Source organism: Ammospiza caudacuta, chromosome 1 (assembly GCF_027887145.1).
Source record: "Ammospiza caudacuta isolate bAmmCau1 chromosome 1, bAmmCau1.pri, whole genome shotgun sequence".
In the NCBI taxonomy this organism is placed as follows: Eukaryota; Metazoa; Chordata; class Aves; order Passeriformes; family Passerellidae; genus Ammospiza; species Ammospiza caudacuta.
This window is the reverse complement of record NC_080593.1, coordinates 40313355-40334737: the sequence shown is the minus strand read 5'-3', so window position 1 is coordinate 40334737 and position 21383 is coordinate 40313355. Positions and strand designations below refer to the sequence as shown.

The window sequence follows — 21383 nt, the reverse complement described above, 5'->3', positions numbered from 1 at the left end:
TCTGAGATAATGCTGGGCTGACAGACTAAAGAGGTCACTGCAGGGTCAGTTTGTGGCCAGAGCTGGCCTCTTTCCTGAAGGGCTTCTTCCTGACCTGTGCTGACTTGTTGGCCTCTAGGAAACAGAGAGGTAACCTCAGAGTGAGTCCTCAGAGCTGGGTGAGTGCTGTATCCTTGAGTGACCAGTGTCCCTTCATTCTCAGCTGCAGTGAAGGGAATGTGGCTTGATGTTTATCAGGTTCAATTTTGCACAGGGACTTTTAGATCTGTAATGGCAACAAACCTTTAAAATATTTGTCCTCTGTTATTCTGTTTCATCTTTACCAAGGTAGCACTAGAATTGGAATGACAGCCCTAAAGTAAGTTTGGTTGACAGTTGTAAAATGTTCTAAATAATCACTAAAACCTAACAGTTCTGGATTAAATTTTAGCCATAGTGGGAATCCTTCTCTTTGTGGTTTGGAGAGTTAACCCAAGGATTTCACAGGATGCTAAAAATTTTAAGATTTAACTCTGTTTGCTTATGAACAAGTTATTTGTGTGTGGTTTGGTTGTTCTTTAATTGGTTGAAATCTGTTCTGTATGCACAGATACTCATGGTCAAGTAGACAATTTGTGAGTTTCACAGTATTTCCCACTGTGCAAATGTGAGGTGCTTATTGCATTGTGTCATGCCTCAGTAATATTCCAAATGGACAGGGTACTGGGGAGATGATATAAGAATGTCACTGAAATAATACATGGAAATTCTTACTCCTGAGGATTCTTAACGTGCTTAGCAATGTGCATGGCTTCTCTTAACTTTTAATGCTCTTGAAGCAAAGGAAGTAAATGCTTTGAGCAAACTGCATTCAGTTTAGTCTGAACTCAGTAGTTTTGTCTGCTGAGTGGTGGAACAAATCCTGTTTATATTCCTTCCCTGGTAATAACTGGTGCCACAGAAATATTCTGGGATGTTTTTTAATAACCTTCTTGAGCAGATACATGGGAGAGAGGAGAGAAGTTTCTTGTGGATCCACAGCAATGATTCCCTGTAGTAGGATAAAGGCTTGTTTAAAAGACTAGACATGGATGAACTGGGCTTACAGGCCACTTCCGAGAGGGATTTGATACAGTGCACGAGTTCATACTGTCAGTAGTTGCATTTTGGGTAGCTCTATGATGTGAGATTGTGTAACTGGAAAAATGACTCTGATGTTCATTTGGGAAGGAGCAGCTTCTGGTAGTTTACAATGCTTTTGTTTTCTTCTTCTTCTTTGCCTTTATGAGGAGGAGAAGTAAAAATCAGTAGCAGAGGAATTCTACATTGCACGAAAAGGAGGCCATCAGGTTTGATACAGAAAATCCTCTTAAGGACACACCAAAGGGAACATCCAAACAGTCCATGTTTAGTGAACAGTAAAATAGGTGGAAAGGATCAGACAGTGGTATTATATCTATGGTTTTTAAATTGAAAGTGCTCTACCATGCTACTGCTGTATGTAATTCTCCAGGGTAATTCTAAAGCCCCAGCCTGTGCCTGACCATTCTTTTTTTTTTTTTCACTCAGAGAAGGATCTGTATCAATATAGTTGCTTTTGTTGCAGCAAGAGATTCCTCTTGAGTATCCTCTTTCCACGTCTTTCTGTATTTTTCTAGGGCTTTAGAAGATTTTCAGTGAACAGGTGTTGTGCACTGAAAAGTGAGTAGGTCAGGGCTTTTGTGGGAAGTCAGACCTACAGATTGAATATTTTTATGCAGGGATTTAATGTGTGCTAATGGCCCTGATGAGGCCATGCCATACAGATCTGCTCATCTGTGGAAAGAAGCTGTGTGTCCCACTGCAAGGAAAGCAGGTAGGTTTGGTATAAGACATTGAGAAGGCCTAGATTCTAAACTGCTGAAAATTTCTGTTATTCTTTGACAGACTGTGTGATCAATAGATTCACAGAATGGTTGAGGTTGGAAGAGACCTTAAGATCATTGAATTACAAGTCTCTGCCATGGCAGAAGTACCTGTCACTATATAGCAGATTGATCACAGCCCCATCCAGCTTGACCTTGGACACTTCCAGGGATGTCCACAACTTCTCTGGGCAACCTGTTCTGGTACCTCATCACCGTCACAGTAAAGAATTTCCTCCTGATATATAATCTAAACCTGACATTTTTGGTGTACAGTCATCATCCCCTTGTCCTAACACCACATACCCGTGTAAAAAGTCCCTTTCCAACTCTTCTGTAGACCTCTTTAGGCAGTGGGCTGCTGCTGGATATCTCCCTTGGAGCCTTCTTTTCTCCAGGCCAAACAACCCCCCCTCTCTCAGCTTCTCTCAGCGCAGGGGAGGTGCTCCAGCCCTCTGATCCTCTTTGCAGCCTTCCAGACTCACTCCAGCAGGTCCCTGTTGTGCTGATGGGAGCCCCAGAGCTGCATGCAGTAGTCCAGGTGGGGTCTCAGGAGAGTCAAGTAGAGGGAGAGAATCACATCTCTCAGCTCACTGTATGCATCTCGGTTTTTTGTCAGATACCTCCTTTTTCTACCCTTCATTTGACTTGTTTATTTGGATAATATGACTATTAAATTCTCTGTTGTCTGGACAACAGCTTGTTGTTGACAACCTTGATGTTAGAGCCTGTAAGCATTGCTGTAACATAAGCAGCCAATTCACAGAGAGAAATAATGGCAAGAAGATTAAATAAAAGGAAAAGTCATAATAAAAAAATACATGAAAGAGCAAGACAGTATTGTCTATGCATGTGTTGGAAAGCCAAGGTTTTTGTATGTTAGGTTAAAAGCTTTCTTATTAATATCTGGAATTTCAAAGGATATCCTGATATAATACCCAAGGCTTCATGCTGAGAAAATGGCAAAGTTGTTTTGGTTTTTTCTGTCTAAAACCAGTAAACCAGTATCGGTTGATTCTATAAGCAAACATGTGTTCCTTTTGCTGCAGTGATATAATTCTCTGTATCTACTTTGCTTTTAAGGAAGAGTTTTATCATGACAATGCCTGATCAGGACAAAAAGTTGAAGAGCACAGCAAAAGCAATAAAAACAAAAGCCTTCTGGGATCTCTATGAGGTGTAGTATCTGACGTTTTACTTTGAACTTCAGTGGGACTCGTGTGGAATTTACACTGGCTGCCAAAGCAGAATGCTTCAATTTGAAGTGCAGTATAAACATGACAACTGTTACTCTGGTCACAAAGTTTATTTACACCTATGTTGACTTAAGGCATTCTGGAGAAGCTGTGAATTCTGCTGTACGCAAAAGTGGACACCAGGCAACGCTAGAAAACTTTATTTTCTGTCAGTAGCATTGTTGCTTGTTGACCTTTTTTACACTTATGGAAATACTTTTATGTAACTATTAACACACACTGTTGTGGTTTTGTCCTAGGGATTATTCTGAGCTAAAAAGGCTTCAGTCTCTCTTAAGTGTTCAGTCAAGGAACCAACAAGTATTTTTCAATAACTGTTATTAAATGTGCTTTAGAATTATAATTAATGGTGATTATGGTTTCTGGCATATGCTTAGAACATTATGTACTATAGTGACTAAAACATGTTAGCAAAATCTTGAATGGAAGATGTCTTTCATCTTGTCTCTTTTTTCTTGGCAGCATTAGACCTTCTGTGTGGCACAAATCACATTTAGAATGTGTAAAAGAACGAAACGGATCCATTTCCCATTCTACTATACCATATTTTTTATTTTAACAGGAAAAAATTAAAATTGCTTTATTTTGTATCCTGAGCAGGTTTTATCCAGCTATTGTTGCATATATTAAAATAGCATAGCAGATTTTTTTTTTCCTCTGTGCCCTTTCACAATGTCACACGAAGGTAGGCTTAAATATGTGTGGCTAACAGCATGGGGGAGAGTGGTACAGAATATAAAATAAGATCAGCATTTTAACCATAAACAATTTGTCTTTGAAGAATAACACCTCAGCTAAAAATATCCAGGGCTTAAATACCAACTTACAGGAGAAAGTCAAATCTCCTTCACCTCAGCTCACATAGTGAAGCTTGTATTTGCTATTTGAAGCAAAGAAAACCATCACATGATTATGGGTGTGAGTCTTTGGAATCACAGAACATTTTCTCCCTTTCAATTTTGTAAAAAGATATGACAAAATGACTAAAGGATTTATCCATGTGAGGTAGGAGTTATGCACTTTCTACTTGGTTAGAGGTCTGGAATTGCTTCTGAGCAGAAAGCTGAAACATGTAAGTTGTACAACCTAAAAAGAATGTGAAGGCTGTGCAGTTGTGGAGTTGGGACAGGTAAGAAACACAGATAACGAGCATGTGTTGCAGATTTTGTCAAGCTTTGCTATCATAAATTTAAAAAGACTTCATTCTTCACCTTTTACTTACCTCTCAGTACTTGTTTTTCAGTCTTGCTTTGCATCAGTTTTCTACCATGTCGGTGTTGTTTTCCAGAGGAGGTGTGTGTTTTCTAGAATGGCTAGTTTTAGGTCCAAAGTTCAAGTCAGAACTTGAGAAAACGTACTTTGGCATGATAATGTTCTCAGAAAACTTAAATTGCCGCATTTGCCTCATGACTACTATCCCTTCCCTCTTTAGCTTCCAGCTATATATATTGAAAGTGGTCAAACTAGTGTGACAAGAACTTGGCAAAATGTCAAAAGCGATGAACAGCAGTCCAATGGTCAATGCCAAGCATCAACAGAAGCTGTTGAGCTTGAGAAATTTAGGTAAAAATAATTTAAAGCTGATCATGACACACTCATATCCCTGAACGAGAGATACTTTTATGTATCTAATGATATCACCTTGTTGAGGTGTTGAAGGCATTTGTTTTTTTACATATGTACTATTTACTTGTACTTTTCATGTTAATCCAGTATTTGAGATGAGAATTACGTACTTTTAATTTTTAAACCTGTTTATGTTCCTGCCTTTGTAAGTTTCAACCTTTCCCACTCAGCAGAGTATACTAGTGAGAGTGAATAAACTCATTTAAAATGTCATAATTTCTTTATTTGGAGAAATTATACCATTCTGATAGTCCCAAATTATGCATGAGACAGACTGTTAATGTCTGCCAATATGAAATCGTGTTATTCTGTGGTAACTGCTGGTATGACATTTCTTAGTTTTTGTTGCTGATGTTAAGTTGTAGCAGAGCAAAACTTTCTTGTGGCAAGTTAATTTGTAATTCACCATTTTTCTTTTTTTTTTTTTTTTAGTGTGACCTACAAGAATGAGAGAAATTTTAGCAAGCATCCCAAGCATCAGCTGTTTCAAGATATCTTTACAACATTAGTTAAGGACAGACTTACCTGCAGATCAGTATATGAAACACATTCATAACCAAGAAGGCAGGCTACTTTCTTGCCTTCCATGAAGAAGCAAAATGCATGGATAATATCCCATATTGCTACAACACACCTTTCTGTGGAAATTACCAGCAGCACTTGTGGTTGTATTAATTCACCACTTGTGTATTGGCTTTGAGGAGCAATGCCCAGGTTAGTGGGACAGAAGAACACAGGACTGGTATATGACAAACCTTGGATGACCAAAATTCTAACTGCTATGTTTTCTTGATCATTCATCTGTATATGACGTCTGTAATCTGTAATTTGCTTCTCGAATTTATTGCACTGATCCTGTTTGTATTTTATGGTCTGCTGCCTTTATAGTGAAAGACCTGTGGTTTCCATAAAATTCAGATGAGTTGATGCCATTTGTTTGTGTTTATTTGTATTTCTGTGTATGACAGGATTGGAAAGGGTAATACCTTTTCTTATGCTGTTCTCATTTGTGTGAGGAAAAAGTACAGGACCTTACAAAAATAGAGGGGGCAGAGAAAGATATTTTCAGGGAAAAAAAGGTGTATTTTCTAGATTTTTTTTACTATTCTCCTTTGCAGTGTATTGTATTTTCCTTTTTAAAGCCCAAATACATTTTCTAAAAAACCCTTAAGTGGTACAGAAGTTTAAAGATGGAATCCTAGAGCACTTAAAGGTATTAATATGCTACTACTAGAGGAATTTAAAAACATCACATGGTTTGCTTATACCTTTATTCACAACCAACTGGGGAACTAGGGGTGTCTTCTTTGATTATCTAAATGACAGTGAGTTTAAAACAGATTATTTAAGTGGTTTTTAAAACTGGTACCTCTTTTTTACATGTGAACTCAGTATTCACCAGTGGGAGGTCAGTGGCTCAGCTTCATTTGCCAGAAATCCAAGAATAGCTTACACTGTGATTTCCCAAGTTCTGTTTATACATTGTGACATACTTGGCTTATATTTTGGTTTTCTTTGGTGTTCTTTGTGATAGTGATATTGCAAAACAAGCCTCTTGTATTAAGAATGAAAGCACCCGGGCAAGGTTGGTGAAACAAGCATAAATTAGTAGATATGCAGATAAGCTGCATATACCCTGGTGTGTCTAGTAATGTGTGTTGTAAATGTAACTGTAGTAGAAGGGGCTCTCAAATGTTAATCAGGCTCAGGGAGTGACTGTCGACCACGGTAATATCTTCAGGCCACTTTAAAATCTGACCTACAAATTTTGCATGCTGTTTTCTTTCCATGAAAGTTTTGTGCTGTTCTGAAGTAGCCAATTATGGAATCATAATGATAAATGGTATTACTAGGGCAGAATATTGGCATAAAAGGGCTGAGAGTTTGTTAGTATCTATTTGTAAAACATTTATTTTTATGGAATTATTTTTAGCTGTTGGTGTCATTCCCAACTGCAAATGATGAAATGGGAAGAGAACTGCCATGACCCATACACTTTTTCTGTTTCCAAGAAACCTATCCAAACAAATTTTGTCCTCTCATTTAAAACAGAAACAAAAAACTTATGGCAAAGATGTCTAATTTTAGGTTTATTTTAAATAGGAAAATGGGGATATATACTTTCAACAGGCAATGGAAATAGTGATTCCTTTACTGGTATTTTGTGCAGGATTACTGCCTCTGGACACTTTCTGCAAATCTGATTTGTATTTTCTGCTATGTCTTATGCTGGTGAATCATATGGAGAAATATAAAGGGGGAAGTTGTATATCAAAATACAATCCTATTTCAAGAACATTTGAACTAAATAACAATTTATTTCTAGCATAATATAATTAGAATTTTTAAAAGCCAGGATAGATTATGAAAATTCAAAAGAATATTTTAAATATAGCTATTTTTACTTCTGTAGCACCCATATTTTTGCATAAGTGTATTTTGTGCACTGAAGTTTGCTCTGTGGTTTCTCATTTACTTTGTTCTTTTGGGCCTCAATTCAACCACTAAAAGTTTATATCAAAGCACAGTTAGTTTGTTCTTACAGATGAGCATGTACTTTCCCTCATCAGTCCAGTGATAATAAGTCATGGCTGGTAATGCTCATATAATGTAATCAATTTATTTATAGCTGCCACTGTGATTCAGTATAAATGGTATTAAAAGTTCTATGGTATAGTATGTTGAACAGTTGTTGTAGCTCACTAATGATCTAGTCAATTGATCCTGAATCAAACTGTTTTATGTAAGTATTTAAACACTTCTTAAATTGCATTTGATTTATGTTTTAAATAATTAATTTACAGGCAATGGGTTATTCAAGCTCCATGCATGCATTTTTTTAGATCTTATTAATCTGCCTGAGATTATTAATAAGAGATCCATGCTACCAGGTCAGTATGTCAAAATGTTTCTTGCTTGGATCAGGGGATGCTTGTAAGTGCCACGTGTGCAGTTGTGTTGGTGCTTGTGTATAAAAACATTTGTTCTTATGAATGCACATGTACATGTATGCATGTATATTTCTGTATGTGAGGATGAGAATTGCAAACAAACTGATTTCAAGGGTGGTTTTAAACCATTGCTGTATAACTTGCTCAATTTCTGTTGTTCTTTATGTCATGTCTGTTGTTGCTGACCCTAACAAGGAAACTGTAAATCTCCATAACAGATGGCTTGGTCATTGCTCGGAGCCCTAGACTTGGTATTTGACTTTATCACAAAGATTTGTAAAATTCTCATAATGTAGTTACTGAAGGAAACTGAAAACTCCAGTTTAAGAACCTTTAACATTCCACCTCTGTGTTTTTATTTATCTACTTATTATAAGTAATTCTGAAGATTATTTTTGTTTTTTTTGTTTGGTTGGTTTTTTGTTTTTGTTTTTGTTTTTAAATTTTCCTGTAGGAAATGCTCCACAGCCTGGGTGGAATTGAAAATCTAAAAAGTAGAATTTCTCATAGTACCTTTGTCCATTATGTTGCCTGTCAGTTTATTATTATTAAAATGATATATACTGTAAAAAGCAGTGTACAGATATTCTTGGTTTATGGAAAGAAGTGAGTCTGTTTCTCTGTTTTCACATGAGAAGTTGGTGTGGGTTTTTTCACTAGTTTTCAAGACAACTGTCCTATAATCTAGCTGCATTCATCTAGGATTTCTAGTTAGGAGACTTCAGAGATGCCTCCTGAAGTGAGAGAAGAATTAGAAAAGTCAACGCAATTGGTTCAGTCAAAAGAAACTGTAGACTTTTGAAGGGAGATGAGCAAAGTCACCCTGCACTGTAGCAAATGACTTTTCAAAGGGAGAAGCATACTGATAATTTATTTTTTAAATGTTGAAACAGGTTTAAACCTTGTGGCTACACCACTATTGCATTACAGAATTTTTTTCATGAAACAGATGCACCACCTACAGGCTCTACCTGTGAAGAACAGTCTGGGTTTATGAAGTCTGTAAACTTTTTTGTCTTAATGGTATCCTTTATTTTTCCTCCCCTTCTTGTAGTATATGGAAACAGTAGCAAATTGTTATCTTAATTACAAGGAAGAGCAGCGCAATGTAGACAAGTTGGTCAACATGACATGTAGGTACAGTAGCTGATAACAGAAATCATAAGGCTACCCACAACTTTTTGTGTGAGGCTTAAAATGTTTCAAATACTTCAGGTTGTCATTAAGTAAGACAGTAGTGTATTTACTGGAGGCATCATCACATGAGTAAAAGCTGAAATTCCTGTAGAAGGGAGCAGCTTGTTTTTCTACATAAGTAATATTTCTTTAAGAAATTGGTATCTTTTTAAGCATTGAAATAAAAGAGTAAACCATGCTAGTTATGGTTCAAAGAAGTTATACAGTATTTTTCTCTGTTATCTGACTGGTAAAATAAAAATATTAGAGAGAGAGTCAATTTGTGTGTGTTCCTTTGTTCCATAGATATTTTCCAAAAGCTTGCTGCTGTTAGAAATCAAAGGGAATAAGATATAACAAGTGGAGCACACAAAGTAAGTGCTTTATAAAATTGTTAATTTTATTTAATTAGCTACTTAATAGAATAAAGTATGCTTTACAGATTTGACGTAGGTGAAAATAAATTCCTTACCTTGTCAGTCTTGTAAGGTAAGATAATCTCTGTGTTTTACAGATGTATTAATAGTATCATAAAAAGAAGTTCTTCTCTGTAAGTTAATTGGTCTGATGTATGATTATTGGCTGTTTGAGAGAAACAGATTGCAAACATTTGGACTAAACATTTGTTCTATAAAAAGTAGTGCTCCTGTATACACTGTCCTGAGCTACACCTTACTGTGATTCAAATAGTTTTATATATTTTTAAAATGTAAATATATTTTAAAGTTTTCTTGCACAAATTTCTGCTGTGGTTTTTCACTTGTAAACTATTCTGTGTCTAAATATTCTGTGTCAACCCAGACATCCATTACTATACATTACCATCAGTCTAAGAATCTGTAATTAACTATTGCTGGTTTGTGGCTAAACTGAGATCCAGTTGAGATCAAAATCAGTATAACTAGGGTTTCATGATTCTGTCATGCTGCAGAAAAACAAAGGCAATTGTGATCATATGCAGACAACCTATTTTTAGAGAATCTAGACAGAGTTTACTTAGATATTAATCATGAACAGAAATACAGACAGGCCCTTAAATTACTGTGCTGTTTAAATATAAGCTGAATATTAACTTTTTACTTCAGGAGGCCTGAGTTAGTGTTCTGAAGTGTTACACAAAACCAAATTTTTACAATGGTGTAATAGAGACATTTTAGCAGTCAAAGAGATACTAACTGTAGTTTGAGAAGAAACATCCTTGCATGTCCTACTGGGTGTATTCTAAGATTTTAGGTGTATATTTAAGTGTACTTTAAATGTACCTAAGGCTTTTAACATATTGTGTAAGGACTTGGTACCTTAATTTTTACTTTTCATTAAATATTTTTATATGTTTCTGAGTCATAAAATAAAGTAATATATTTACACAGAATCACATGTTTACTTACCTTTTTTTTCATTTTTTTTCCAGACCTTAGTAAATTTATTATTTGCCAGAGAGAGTTATGTGGTTTTTAGTGCCCTCCTTGCTCTGACTAGCTTAGTAGAATGGTAGGTTCAACTTAATGTGCCATAATTAACAAAAGCTTTTTCATATTTTCTCTTGACAGAATATTAAAACTGCTCTTTATGAGGAAAACTTAAATGTTCTTAATTTTATATTGAAGCAATAGAAACTAAATAGAAACTTTGGTCTTTGCAGCAGACTTCTTGTTCATGTGGATGGCTCTGCAATACTGGAATTCACAGATTCTGTTTTTTCAATCCTCATGCAGGATTCTGGAATTCCTATTGACTTCCTGCATATGAAAGTCTTCTCTCCTCAGCTTAACATAACAGTGCCTCACAATAATCAGGTAGAATATTGTTCAGTGTAGTAAATAATAAACTCATGCAGTCAAATCCATGTATATGTGCCCTCCTCTCATTAATTAGTGGTAAATAAAGATTAAAAGAGAAAAAAGTAGCCAAAAGGGGGACAGAGCAACTTTCATCTGTAATGGTATTATAGAAGAAAAACTGCTGTTATTGATCTGCTGTCTTCCAGACTTCCCAAAACTCTGATTCAGTTTAATTTGGTTCTAATATCTGTGTTAATTTAATGATGTTTTACATACATTTTCAACTTCCATTTAACTTTCTTCACTGAGTGGAATGTAGGATTTTGTGTTACATTTGGACTGGGCAATAAAGAGTTTGCGGTATATTGCAAATGTTCATAGAAATTGTGGTTGTTTTTAAAAATTAATTTCATTTCCTTAATTATCAGTAAGACACAAAATTTAGTTGTGTCTTTATTTTTACACATTCACATTCACTTTTTTTTGTACTAGGAAAACTGGAAAATTGTTGCACTATTTCTCTTGACCCAGCATATATTTGTGGCTTTAAGTGCTTGTGTGCACAAGTTGATATTATTACTTAAGACTTGGGGGAAAAATAATTCATCAAATGGACAAAGAAGGAGGCTAAAGAGCAATGTGTGTTTTTCATATAATTTCATCTGATATAAATGCCAGGAATAATCAATTTGTAGTCCAGAATGTAGAGAGGAGATAAGTGAGATTGTTGAGAACTTGCTGGTGATATTACATGAATATGATTTTCTCTCTAACAGGTGAGACTTTTTGTGTGGATTAATTATGTTAAAATAAATTTTGACTTTTTTATTTAAGGATGCGTGTATTTAGAGGAATTAGAAAACATGACACTTTAATATAACCAAGGTCAAATTCTGAAACCTGAGTATTTTCAGTCACATACTGATACAGCAAAATCTTTTCCAGCAGTTTCATTGTAATCCATCTTCTCTCTCTCTCCACTGTTGGCCTCCAGTTGCAAATGAGTTACAATGTTATCATAAAGTGATCGCAATCACTTTTCTTGGTCCAGGTCTCTAAGTATTCAAGAGGGCTGCTAGAGTATGCAGAAAAAAAATTAGGGAGGCCAAAGCTCAGTTCGAACTCAGAATGGCGACTACTGTTAAGGATAATAAAAAATGTTTTTATAAATATATTAATGGTAGGAAGAAAGGTAAGACCAGCCTTTGTTCTATATTGGACAAAGGTGGGAACTTAGTATCTGCAGATGAGGAGAAGGCAGAAGTGTTTAATGCCTATTTTGCCTCAGTTTTTAATGGGAAGATGACTTGCCCTCAAGACACCCGCCCGTCTGGGCTGGTTGATGGTGTCAGGGAGCAGAATGGTCCCCACATTATCCAAGAGGAGGCTGTTATAGAACTACTGAAATGCTTGGATACTCATAAATCTATGGGACCAGACAGGATCCACCCCAGGGTAATGAGAGAGCTGGCAAATGAGTTTGCAAAGCCACTCTCCATCATTTACCAACAGTCATGGCTTACTGGTGAGGTTCCGGATGACTGGAAGCTGGCCAATGTGATACCCATTCACAAAAAAGGTGCAAAGGAGGATCCTGGCAATTATAGACCAGTCAGCCTGACCTCTGTACCTGGCAAAATAATGGAACAGTTTATATTATGCGCCATCATGCAAAATTTGCAGGATGACCAGGGTATCAGACCCAGCCAGCATGGATTTAGGAGGGGTAGATCATGCCTGACTAACCTGGTCACCTTTTATGACCAGGTAACCCGGCTAGTGGATGCAGGGAAGACATAGATGTTGTTTACTTTGATTTCAGCAAGGCCTTTGACACTGTCTCCCATAGCTTACTCCTAGACAAACTCGCAGGCCGTGGTCTGGACTCTTTGCTGGGTTCAGAACTGGCTGGATGGCCGGGCCCAGAGAGTGCTGGTGAATGGTGTCACATCCAGCTGGCGACCAGTCACCAGTGGTGTCCCTCAGGGGTCTGTGTTGGGGCCAGTTCTGTTCAATATTTTTATTGATGACATGGATGAGGGTTTAGAGTCTTTTATTAGTAAATTTGCTGATGACACTAAATTGGGAACGTGTGTAGATCTGCTAGAGGGACGTAGGGCTCTGCAGAGAGATTTGGAACGGTTGGATGCATGGGCAGAATCAAATGGGATGAACTTCAATAAGTCCAAGTGCCGAGTCCTGCACTTTGGCCACAATAACCCCCTGCACCGATATAAGCTAGGGACGGTGTGGCTGGACAGTGCTCAGGTGGAAAGGGACCTGGGGGTGCTGGTTGACAGTCGGCTGAACATGAGCCAGCAATGTGCCCAGGTGGCCAAGAAAGCCAATGGCATCCTGGCCAGTATCAGGAACGGTGTGGCCAGCAGGAGCAGGGAGGTCATTCTTCCCCTGTACTCGGCACTGGTGAGGCCTCACCTGGAGTATTGCATCCAGTTCTGGGCCCCTCACTTTAGGAGGGACGTTGAGCTGCTTGAGCGTGTCAAGAGGAGAGCAACGAGACTGGTGAGGGGCTTGGAGTACAAGCTTGGAGTACATATGAAGAACGACTGAGGGAGCTGGGGTTGTTTAGCCTGGAGAAAAGGAGACTAAGGGGTGACCTTATCACTCTCTACAACTTCCTGAAGGGTGTCTGTGGTGAGCTGGGGGTCAGCCTCTTTCTCCGGGCGACAACAGATAGAACAAGAGGACACAGTCTCAAGCTGCGTCAAGGGAGATGCAAGTTAGAATTAAGAAGGAAGTATTTTACAGAAAGAGTGGTCAGATACTGGAATCATCTACCCAGTGAGGTGGTGGAGTCATCATCCCTCAAAGAGTTCAAAAAAAGACTGGATGTGGCACTTGCTGCCATGATCTAGTTGAATTGTTAGAACATGGGTTGGACTTGATGATCTTACAGGTCTCTTCCAGCCTTGAATTTCTGTGATTCTGATTCTGTGATTCTGTGATCTCTTCCTTGCTCCTGGCAGACTTGAGTGGTTAGATGGGAAAGCATGCTGGGCCCTGACAGTTCCTGGGATGCCCAATATAAATGCGTAAAATTGCAAGACCTAGAGCTGCTGTAGTTTATGCCAGAGGCTGAGTCAGATTCCAAATCTTCTTCATCAGAAAATCATCAATGTTCCTTCAATTGTTTAATCATCTCAGCTAAGCAAAGCATTACTGAATTTTAGTGAGAAACATAAAGACTATCAAATTTGATAATACATCACTTATCACCTTTAAAATTCTGAAGAGGTTTTAAAAATTTCATGCTTAACTATTTCACACATATAAGTGACCTTATATGTGACTAAGAATAGACAAAATTAATATATGAAAAGGTTTTATTTAGTTTCTGTGTCAGAAAATGCTGGGCCATATTAAATCAGAAGTTAGATGTAAGAGTTAGAATTTGAATGTAGACAGGAAGATGGTGAAGTTCAGTGCCAGTAAAGGATAATTTTAAATTCAGATATGAATCTGAATTCACATGTTTCATTAAACACACATGGAGCTTTTTGCTTAAAGTGGAAATGGATATCCTTAACCATATTTTCTATGGGAAGTCCACCTTCATTGCAGTTAATTAAAGTCTTATAAAAAGCTTTTAAGATATATATCCAATTGCTTTCTAAATATAATATTCAAACTATACTAGAGAAGAATGATGCATTTTTGTGTTATCTGTGGAACTAGGCTATTTGAGTTCCACAGATGGACTTCACAAGTCCATGCAATCAGTGCTACTTGTACTACTAATGCCATTAATAAGAAGATGGTAGCACAGATGACTGCAGCCCACCTGGCCACCTCCCAACCAGGCTGGGGATGCCTGTTTTTTTTTTTGTTTGTTTTTTTTTTTTTTTTTGTTTTTTTTTTTTTTTTTTTTTTTTTTTAATAGTAGATCTCTGTTCTTTTTTAAACTTCCTGTTTCCCCCCCTTTTCTAACTGACAATACAAAGTAGTGATGGAGTTATTGTTGAAATTTCTTGCTGATTTTTTTTTTAGGTTCAGAACAGAGTTGCTATGACTCCTTTGTGCAGAGTCACGAGTCAAAGAGCAAATAAAAATGTACAAAGGAATTGCAGTCTTGCTCAGTTTGCTCCATTCTGATTGCATCAAAATTCTATGGAGTATAGTTTGGATTCTGGTACAGGTTTGCGAAGCTCCTGAGACTACTGTGGAAATTGGGATCTGGGGTAGAATCAAGCAGCTCCTTCACATGTTACAGGAGTAGGTTTTCAGTCCTCAACATTGTGGCAATTGTATAAGACTGTTTGTTCTTTTAAGATATATTTGACCAAGCCCTGTTTTATGAAAGAGCATCTTTGGCTTGTTCAGCTGTATGTGATACCAGCAAAATTTAAAGGACTATTTAGAACATAATGAATAAGCAATATTTTTTCCAGCCTTTTGTATTTCATTGTTATCCTAAGGTGTTTTTCATATTTTTAATGTGTAAACTAAATAATGAATGTCATAAATACAACATTACTGTCTGTTTAGTTCTCCTATTAATCAGACACCTATTTAGTGAGCTAGAATTGTGAATATAATTGATGAACATGGTAAAGGAATTTTCTGTTTAAAGGCTTCTTTTCTTTTTCAAAGTGTTAGCTAATTTAATGAAAACATACACATTTTCAGAACTTCATGAATGGTTAACAAACACATATTACGCCATTTTTAACACTGCAACTGCAGCAGGGAGAATCTGGTATCTTCATTTGTCAGATGAACTGAGTCCTGATGAGATACAAGAAAATACTTTCTCACTTCAAGCAGGTAGGTTTATAAGGTCTAGTACTCTGTTATGTCTTTACATACACTTGTGCAAAAGGATTAAAATATTACAAATTTGTAAATAATTACACCTGCTTTAGGGAGTAGGAGCATCAAATTGGAGTTGTTTATTTTCAAATGAGTGATAGCAGCATTTAATTTTCAAAAAGTATACTTTTGTTAGAAGGAAGCAAAACGTAAAGTATTGAGAATCTGGGAATCATGTATTTCTTCACCTGTAAAAACAGTGACAAAATAGTTATTTATTTATTTATTTAGTTAGTTTTGTGTTTAGTATGACATTATTTGATCATATTTTTCTTCACTATTTATATTTTCTATGAAATATCAATATGAATCATATGATTTCAAAGTGGTATTTTAATGACTTGTATTTAGGTGAGGATTCATTTGTAGTTATGGAGCAAATTCCTTTTGGAGGAGATTTCTCAATAGAGTCAAATGGCCCTAAATGTTACTTCTGGATTTTTATTCTACCTAGTTGTGCTGCAATTACTGAACTAGTGCTCAATGAGACTAATGCTTACCAGGTTGTACAGGTAGGAAGATTTTATTCAGTAAAGTAAGGCATTATAGTTTATAATTTCACGTAATTGTTGTTCTTTGTTATCATAATTTAAGAGATTGGAAATATGCCTGTCTATAATTTTAGTACTTCTGTTTCTTTATCGTTTTACACACAGAGACACAGACACAAAGGTTATCAACATAGGTGTCTGGAAGAATAAACAGCTTTATTCAGACAAGGTTCATTTTGGCATCTCTTACCATGCTTTTGTCATATTCAAAATAGGATAGTAAATAAAAGTAATCACAGAATAAACTGAGAAATGTATATTCTGAATTTCTTGATGTTTATTACAGAAAGCTAATGCAGCTAAAAATTGACATGTTGCTGCTTCACAAACTATTTCTCTTTTCATAAGAGTGTGGTATTTCTGAGAGAACTTCCTGCCATTCTGTCTCCAGGGATAAGCCATTCTTAAAATCCCTGGCTGTATTCCAGACCTTGTCAAGATATAAATATTAAGGGCATTAATATCAGCTAAAAGCTGTAGCCAGCTGTTAAACTCTAAATGTTAAATCAAAGCCTTCAAGTTAGCTTAAAACCCAACTAGAGGTATTCCTGGAGGAACCGAGAGAACAAGAACCTTAAATATGAACAGGAAAGAAGTTTGTGAATATTTCCTAACTATTGGTTAAGAGAAAATAAATGAAAGTAAGTCTAGAAAAAAATATTGTTTTTGCACATTAGAATTGTCAATAAACTGTACTGATTTAGACAACTTTTATCTAAACAATATAATGATATATTTTAGGCTGAGACTGATTTCAATAAAATAAAATATCATTTTTTTAAATTAAATGGATTTAACAGAGATGTTTTCTGCATTGCCCCAGCAGTGCATGGTGACTGTTGTGTCAGTAAATCATTTAATTGATGGTACAATGTGCAGAGCTGGAAAAGGTGTTTCAAACTTATCTTCTTCTTGTCATTATGTTAAAAGACATAGACCTCTCTATTTATTTAAACACCAGCCAACATCCCCCTTTCAAATCAGGAAATAGCCTCAAGCACGTTCATTTCTACTGGAGTTCCAGCCTCCAATACCACTGTAGTAATTTTAAATCCTACCTCTTTCTTTTTGCTAATATAACTTAAAGAGTTGCATAGTGAGCAAGGTGAAGCAACTCACTTGGGTTAAAAACAGAGGAAAAAGGCGTTTCAGTTATGTGCCAAGGAGGTCAATCTGAGTAACCTGTAAAGGTTTATATCATTGCTGTCAAAGGGCTCTTGAGAACTTTTGCTTCTGCTGTAGCTGCTCTTTACCTGTCTGTCTGGCCTCTGTCCTTGTCACAGCCTTGGCGACAGTCTGCAGTAATTCTGGTAGCAGACAGAATGTGTTTGACTCAATGGCTCTACTGCACAGCCCAAAACCTAAGCTTAATCATGGTCTAAGCTTAATTCTGCCTTCCTGAGCAGTAGAAGAAAATATCAGGAATTGCAGAAGGGCCTCTGCAGAGATGATATATATTCCCTTCAAGTCTGCTAAAGAGGAGACTAGTGTCCATCAGGGACCTTGTCAAGTAACTGGGAACAGTATTCCAACTAAATCTACCAGTGCCCATCTATCAGACCTACCAAGTGGAGAGAACACTTGGAGGATACATGGTTGCATGAATATGGAAGCTGAATTCAGTATGGTTTTCACAAAATTTTAGAGGCATGGACAGACTTCTCAGGCTATTGCTTTTGGTGTTTCTCCAATTTATTTTTATTAAGACTTGAATTTTGTTCTTGACAATTCAAAATATGGTGCCACATGATGACAGGAGATCTATTGCTGCAATTTCCTTCTCCTATAGAGATAGAAGCATTTCTTCTTTATCTGTTCACAGGCTCTTTTTGTGGTATCAGTTTAAATGTAACAATGATTTAATTCTTATACATGTTTAAGCTTATATTTTAGGTGTGCAATAGGATGTTGAGAACATGTCCGTTGCTATTAGCTTCTGATTTATCTGAACATTAATTTTCATTTTGGTTTGCCTGCAAAGGGGCATTATTAATGCTGACCTTTTTCTGTTTCCAGGCAAATGCAATATATACAATAGCAAAGCTAATTTTATCAAACAAAGAAAGGAATGCTGAAAAAGCCAGTTTATTACAGGTAACTCGCTTTATTATCATTGCACAATGAAAGCCCCAACAGTCCCTGAGAATTTTTATGAATTAAAGTTTATTTTGAAGTACAGTAGAAAAAAAAAATCATATTTAAAGGGGAAACCTGTACACCAAAACAATAGCCCAGGAACTGAAAGTTAAATAGAGACTCAGTTTCTGTTCTGATTTGCTTTGTTTCTGGCACCTCATATAGTGTAAAGGAAAGTTAATATTTTTCTTGTGATAATCTTTCCTCTACGTTTTCATGCTGTCTAGCATCAGACCTTTATAGAGCCTTGATGTTCATTGAAACTTGCCCTAGACTTGACACTCTACTAATATCTGTTTATTTCTGGAGCATTTTTCTGTGAATGTTAAATAATGTACATGAAGGCAATGTATAAAATATAGAAAATTTAAGTGTAGAATAAATATAGGCCAAATAAGCATCGAATGCCTCTTGGTTTTGCATGTCATTACCCCCATAAATGTACTGGTTAGAGTCAACTTAGGCTAAAGGTCATCAGTAGTAATTAATTACCTGGTAGCTTTTCTCAGGCTCTGTACAGTGGTGAGTGTCTCTCTAAGATATGGAAATGTAGTGCTCAGGGGTTCAGGGATTGTGGATCCCTGTATTTTCCACCTCTGTCAAGGTCAGGATTGAAGGCACTTGAGACAGTATTTCATGTTCAGACTCAGGTATTTATTATTTCTTATCAGTGTAACAGCCTCACAACCATGAGTCCTGCAGCCATTCATTAGCAAGGCACAAAATGACTAACCATCTCTTCTTCCAATGTCTTTTAAGACTAAACTATCCAATTAAGAAATGACACCTATATTATTTTCCCTTTTAACCCAATAACTGATCCCTCAAAGCCCACAATGTCGGCTTTTCTGTCCAATTACAAAATACCACCCAAACCCAGGAAGAAGAAGGGGAGAAGAACAACCTGCCTCCACCCTAAAATCTCCATCTTGCTTCATATTTATTTCTATATTCTAAAACCTCAAACTTTAAGTTTTCCACCCTGTGATATTGCATGCTTCTAACCAAGTACATACCTGTAATCCCAGTGCTGTTAATCAAATTTAGAAGTCTTCTCCACAGCCTCAGGTCAAATGCAGTGATCTCTTGCAAGTCTGTGCCTTTCAGCACAGAAAGTGTAAAATGTTCTCTGCATCCAGAATTCCAACAAAGGATGAGCACAGCTGCTGCTGCTCTAGTTGGCAAAGTCCTTAGCACAGCTGAATGCTTTCATGATCCTGCCTCTCACATGGCCTTTGTTCTGACATAGCCCCTAAAATGTGTATATAGCTACTCCACTATCTAATCAGGTGGGTGTGCTTGGATAGCAAAGAAAGGCACTTCCACGGAAAAAAAAATCATTCTACTGTCATCTGTCTCAGGACAGTTCTTCTAGATTAGAATTGGAGGGCAGATTCAGTACAGTAGGTGCCTTTCTACTGCAAGGAGATTTTATAATGCCCTTCATCTTAAGGATGAGATAAATACAAACCTTCCTGGTGGGTTGGTATATGGAACTAACATGTAGTCTAACAAACTGGAGCATATGCTCAGTATAGTTTCCTCACACAACTGTAAGGAGCTTAATTTATGCCCACTGGGGTTTTTAGATTCCAGCAGAATGCGTTGGAAATAACTCACAAGAGCTACCAAGCAGCTGTAGTTGGGTTGAACATGAAGCCATATGAATTAATAATGGACTTAATGATCACATATGAAAACTAAGTCTGTTTTGGACAAGAAGTTTATGAAACCTTGTTCAGCTTCTCATACTGCTACCTGCATTGCCTTTGAAAATGTTACTGGTATGAAATAGAGTTGCAGATATGGGAATATCCTTTTTGAGTTTCACAGATATTTTTCTTAGAATGGTTTTTCTTGTGCGGTTTCTCTACTGCCCCATTGTGTGTGTTTTCAATGATGAAATTTTCATCTTCCTTCTGCTACCTTAGTGATCTTAATTCATGACAGTCTTTGTTTGCTCAGCTGTAAATCTGCTATATCATTGGGTCTTGACAAATAGAGCTAGAGATGAGTTGCATCAAAGCATACATATTAGCCACCTGTCAGTAGCTGTTTTAAAGGTAAATAAAAACCTTAAACCTTCATAGTTTTAAGACGTTGTATTTGTGCATATTCTTAGCACAAGACAGGCATGAAATATTTTAAATTTATTTATTTATTTGTCATGTAATTTATGACTAGGAGGATGTATTGAAGCAAATTGCTGAGAACATGAATCAGAATAAGGCACCCACAAATCGTGTAGGCAATGATGCAATTTTAGAGCACCTTGGCAGTGGAGCTTTTGGAAGTGTATGTAAGGCCAACCATTCTTTTGCTATTATTTTACAGACTTGAGGAGAAGCTTCATGAAGAGGGTCTAATACCTGTTCTAGGCACAACTGTCTTTTGAATTTTAGTTGGAAAATGTAGGTGCAGAAAGACCTTTGTGGGTCTGAGCTTATTGTTAGTGTTTGCTGTGATTTTGTTTGTTCTATGTTGTACTTTTATGATTGACCAGTGTATCTCTTAGGTTTCCTACCTTATTTTCTCTTAATTCCACTTACAGCATTTGTCTATTGCAAAGGCTAATCAACCTGTGTAAAACCACAAAAATTCAAGCATGTTTCATCTGAAAGGCAACACTGGGCACAGATAATATTGCTTCCAATACCGTGCAAGTTCAGAAGCATACTGCTAACTTGTACTGTTGGATTGTAGTTCTTCTACTAATCACATCATACACAAAAAAAGCAATGATTACATATTCTGTGAGAAAATTTTGGACTCTGATAACTAATCTGGTAGCCATTGTACCATTCTTCCTGTCCCCATCCTATATTTAGTATTCAAAGGTTTAAGCTTGGTTATAGGTTAGAAAGCATAATGGACAACATCTCCTGGTAATGAAAGAAGTCAATTTACACAATCCAGCATTTGGAAAGGACAAAAATGACAGAGACAGCAATGTAAAAAATATTGTCTCTGAATTAGCCATCATCAAAGGGCAGGTGTTTCTCATGAACTCTAGTTTGATATGCTGGCATTCTGAATTACTGACTGTGAGTTCTCATGTAGGAAGCTGCCTGGTGGAAAAGGAGACCTGGGGATGCTGTTTGGCAGCTGCCTGAACATGAGCCAGCAGTGTGCCCAAGAAGGCCAAAGACATCCTGGCCTGTATCAGCACAGTGTGGCCAGCAGGGCCAGGGCA

The 21383-nt window shown here is 36.8% G+C and overlaps 1 protein-coding gene across 1 annotated transcript in view; it reads left to right on the top strand.

Annotated features, from left to right (window-relative positions):
- Positions 1–2985: 2985 nt before the first annotated feature.
- The window catches only part of NEK10 (NIMA related kinase 10), an 82789-nt gene continuing 64391 nt past the window's right edge, over positions 2986–21383 (top strand). The window contains 17 exon segments of the mRNA XM_058800420.1: positions 2986–3062; positions 3379–3439; positions 4572–4702; positions 5198–5284; positions 7558–7609; positions 7612–7656; positions 8171–8281; positions 8771–8849; positions 9199–9266; positions 10304–10383; positions 11369–11449; positions 14682–14906; positions 15265–15462; positions 15958–16015; positions 18071–18148; positions 18563–18643; positions 20378–20494. Of these exon segments, the coding sequence (XP_058656403.1) occupies positions 2986–3062; positions 3379–3439; positions 4572–4702; positions 5198–5284; positions 7558–7609; positions 7612–7656; positions 8171–8281; positions 8771–8849; positions 9199–9266; positions 10304–10383; positions 11369–11449; positions 14682–14906; positions 15265–15462; positions 15958–16015; positions 18071–18148; positions 18563–18643; positions 20378–20494 (1629 nt within the window).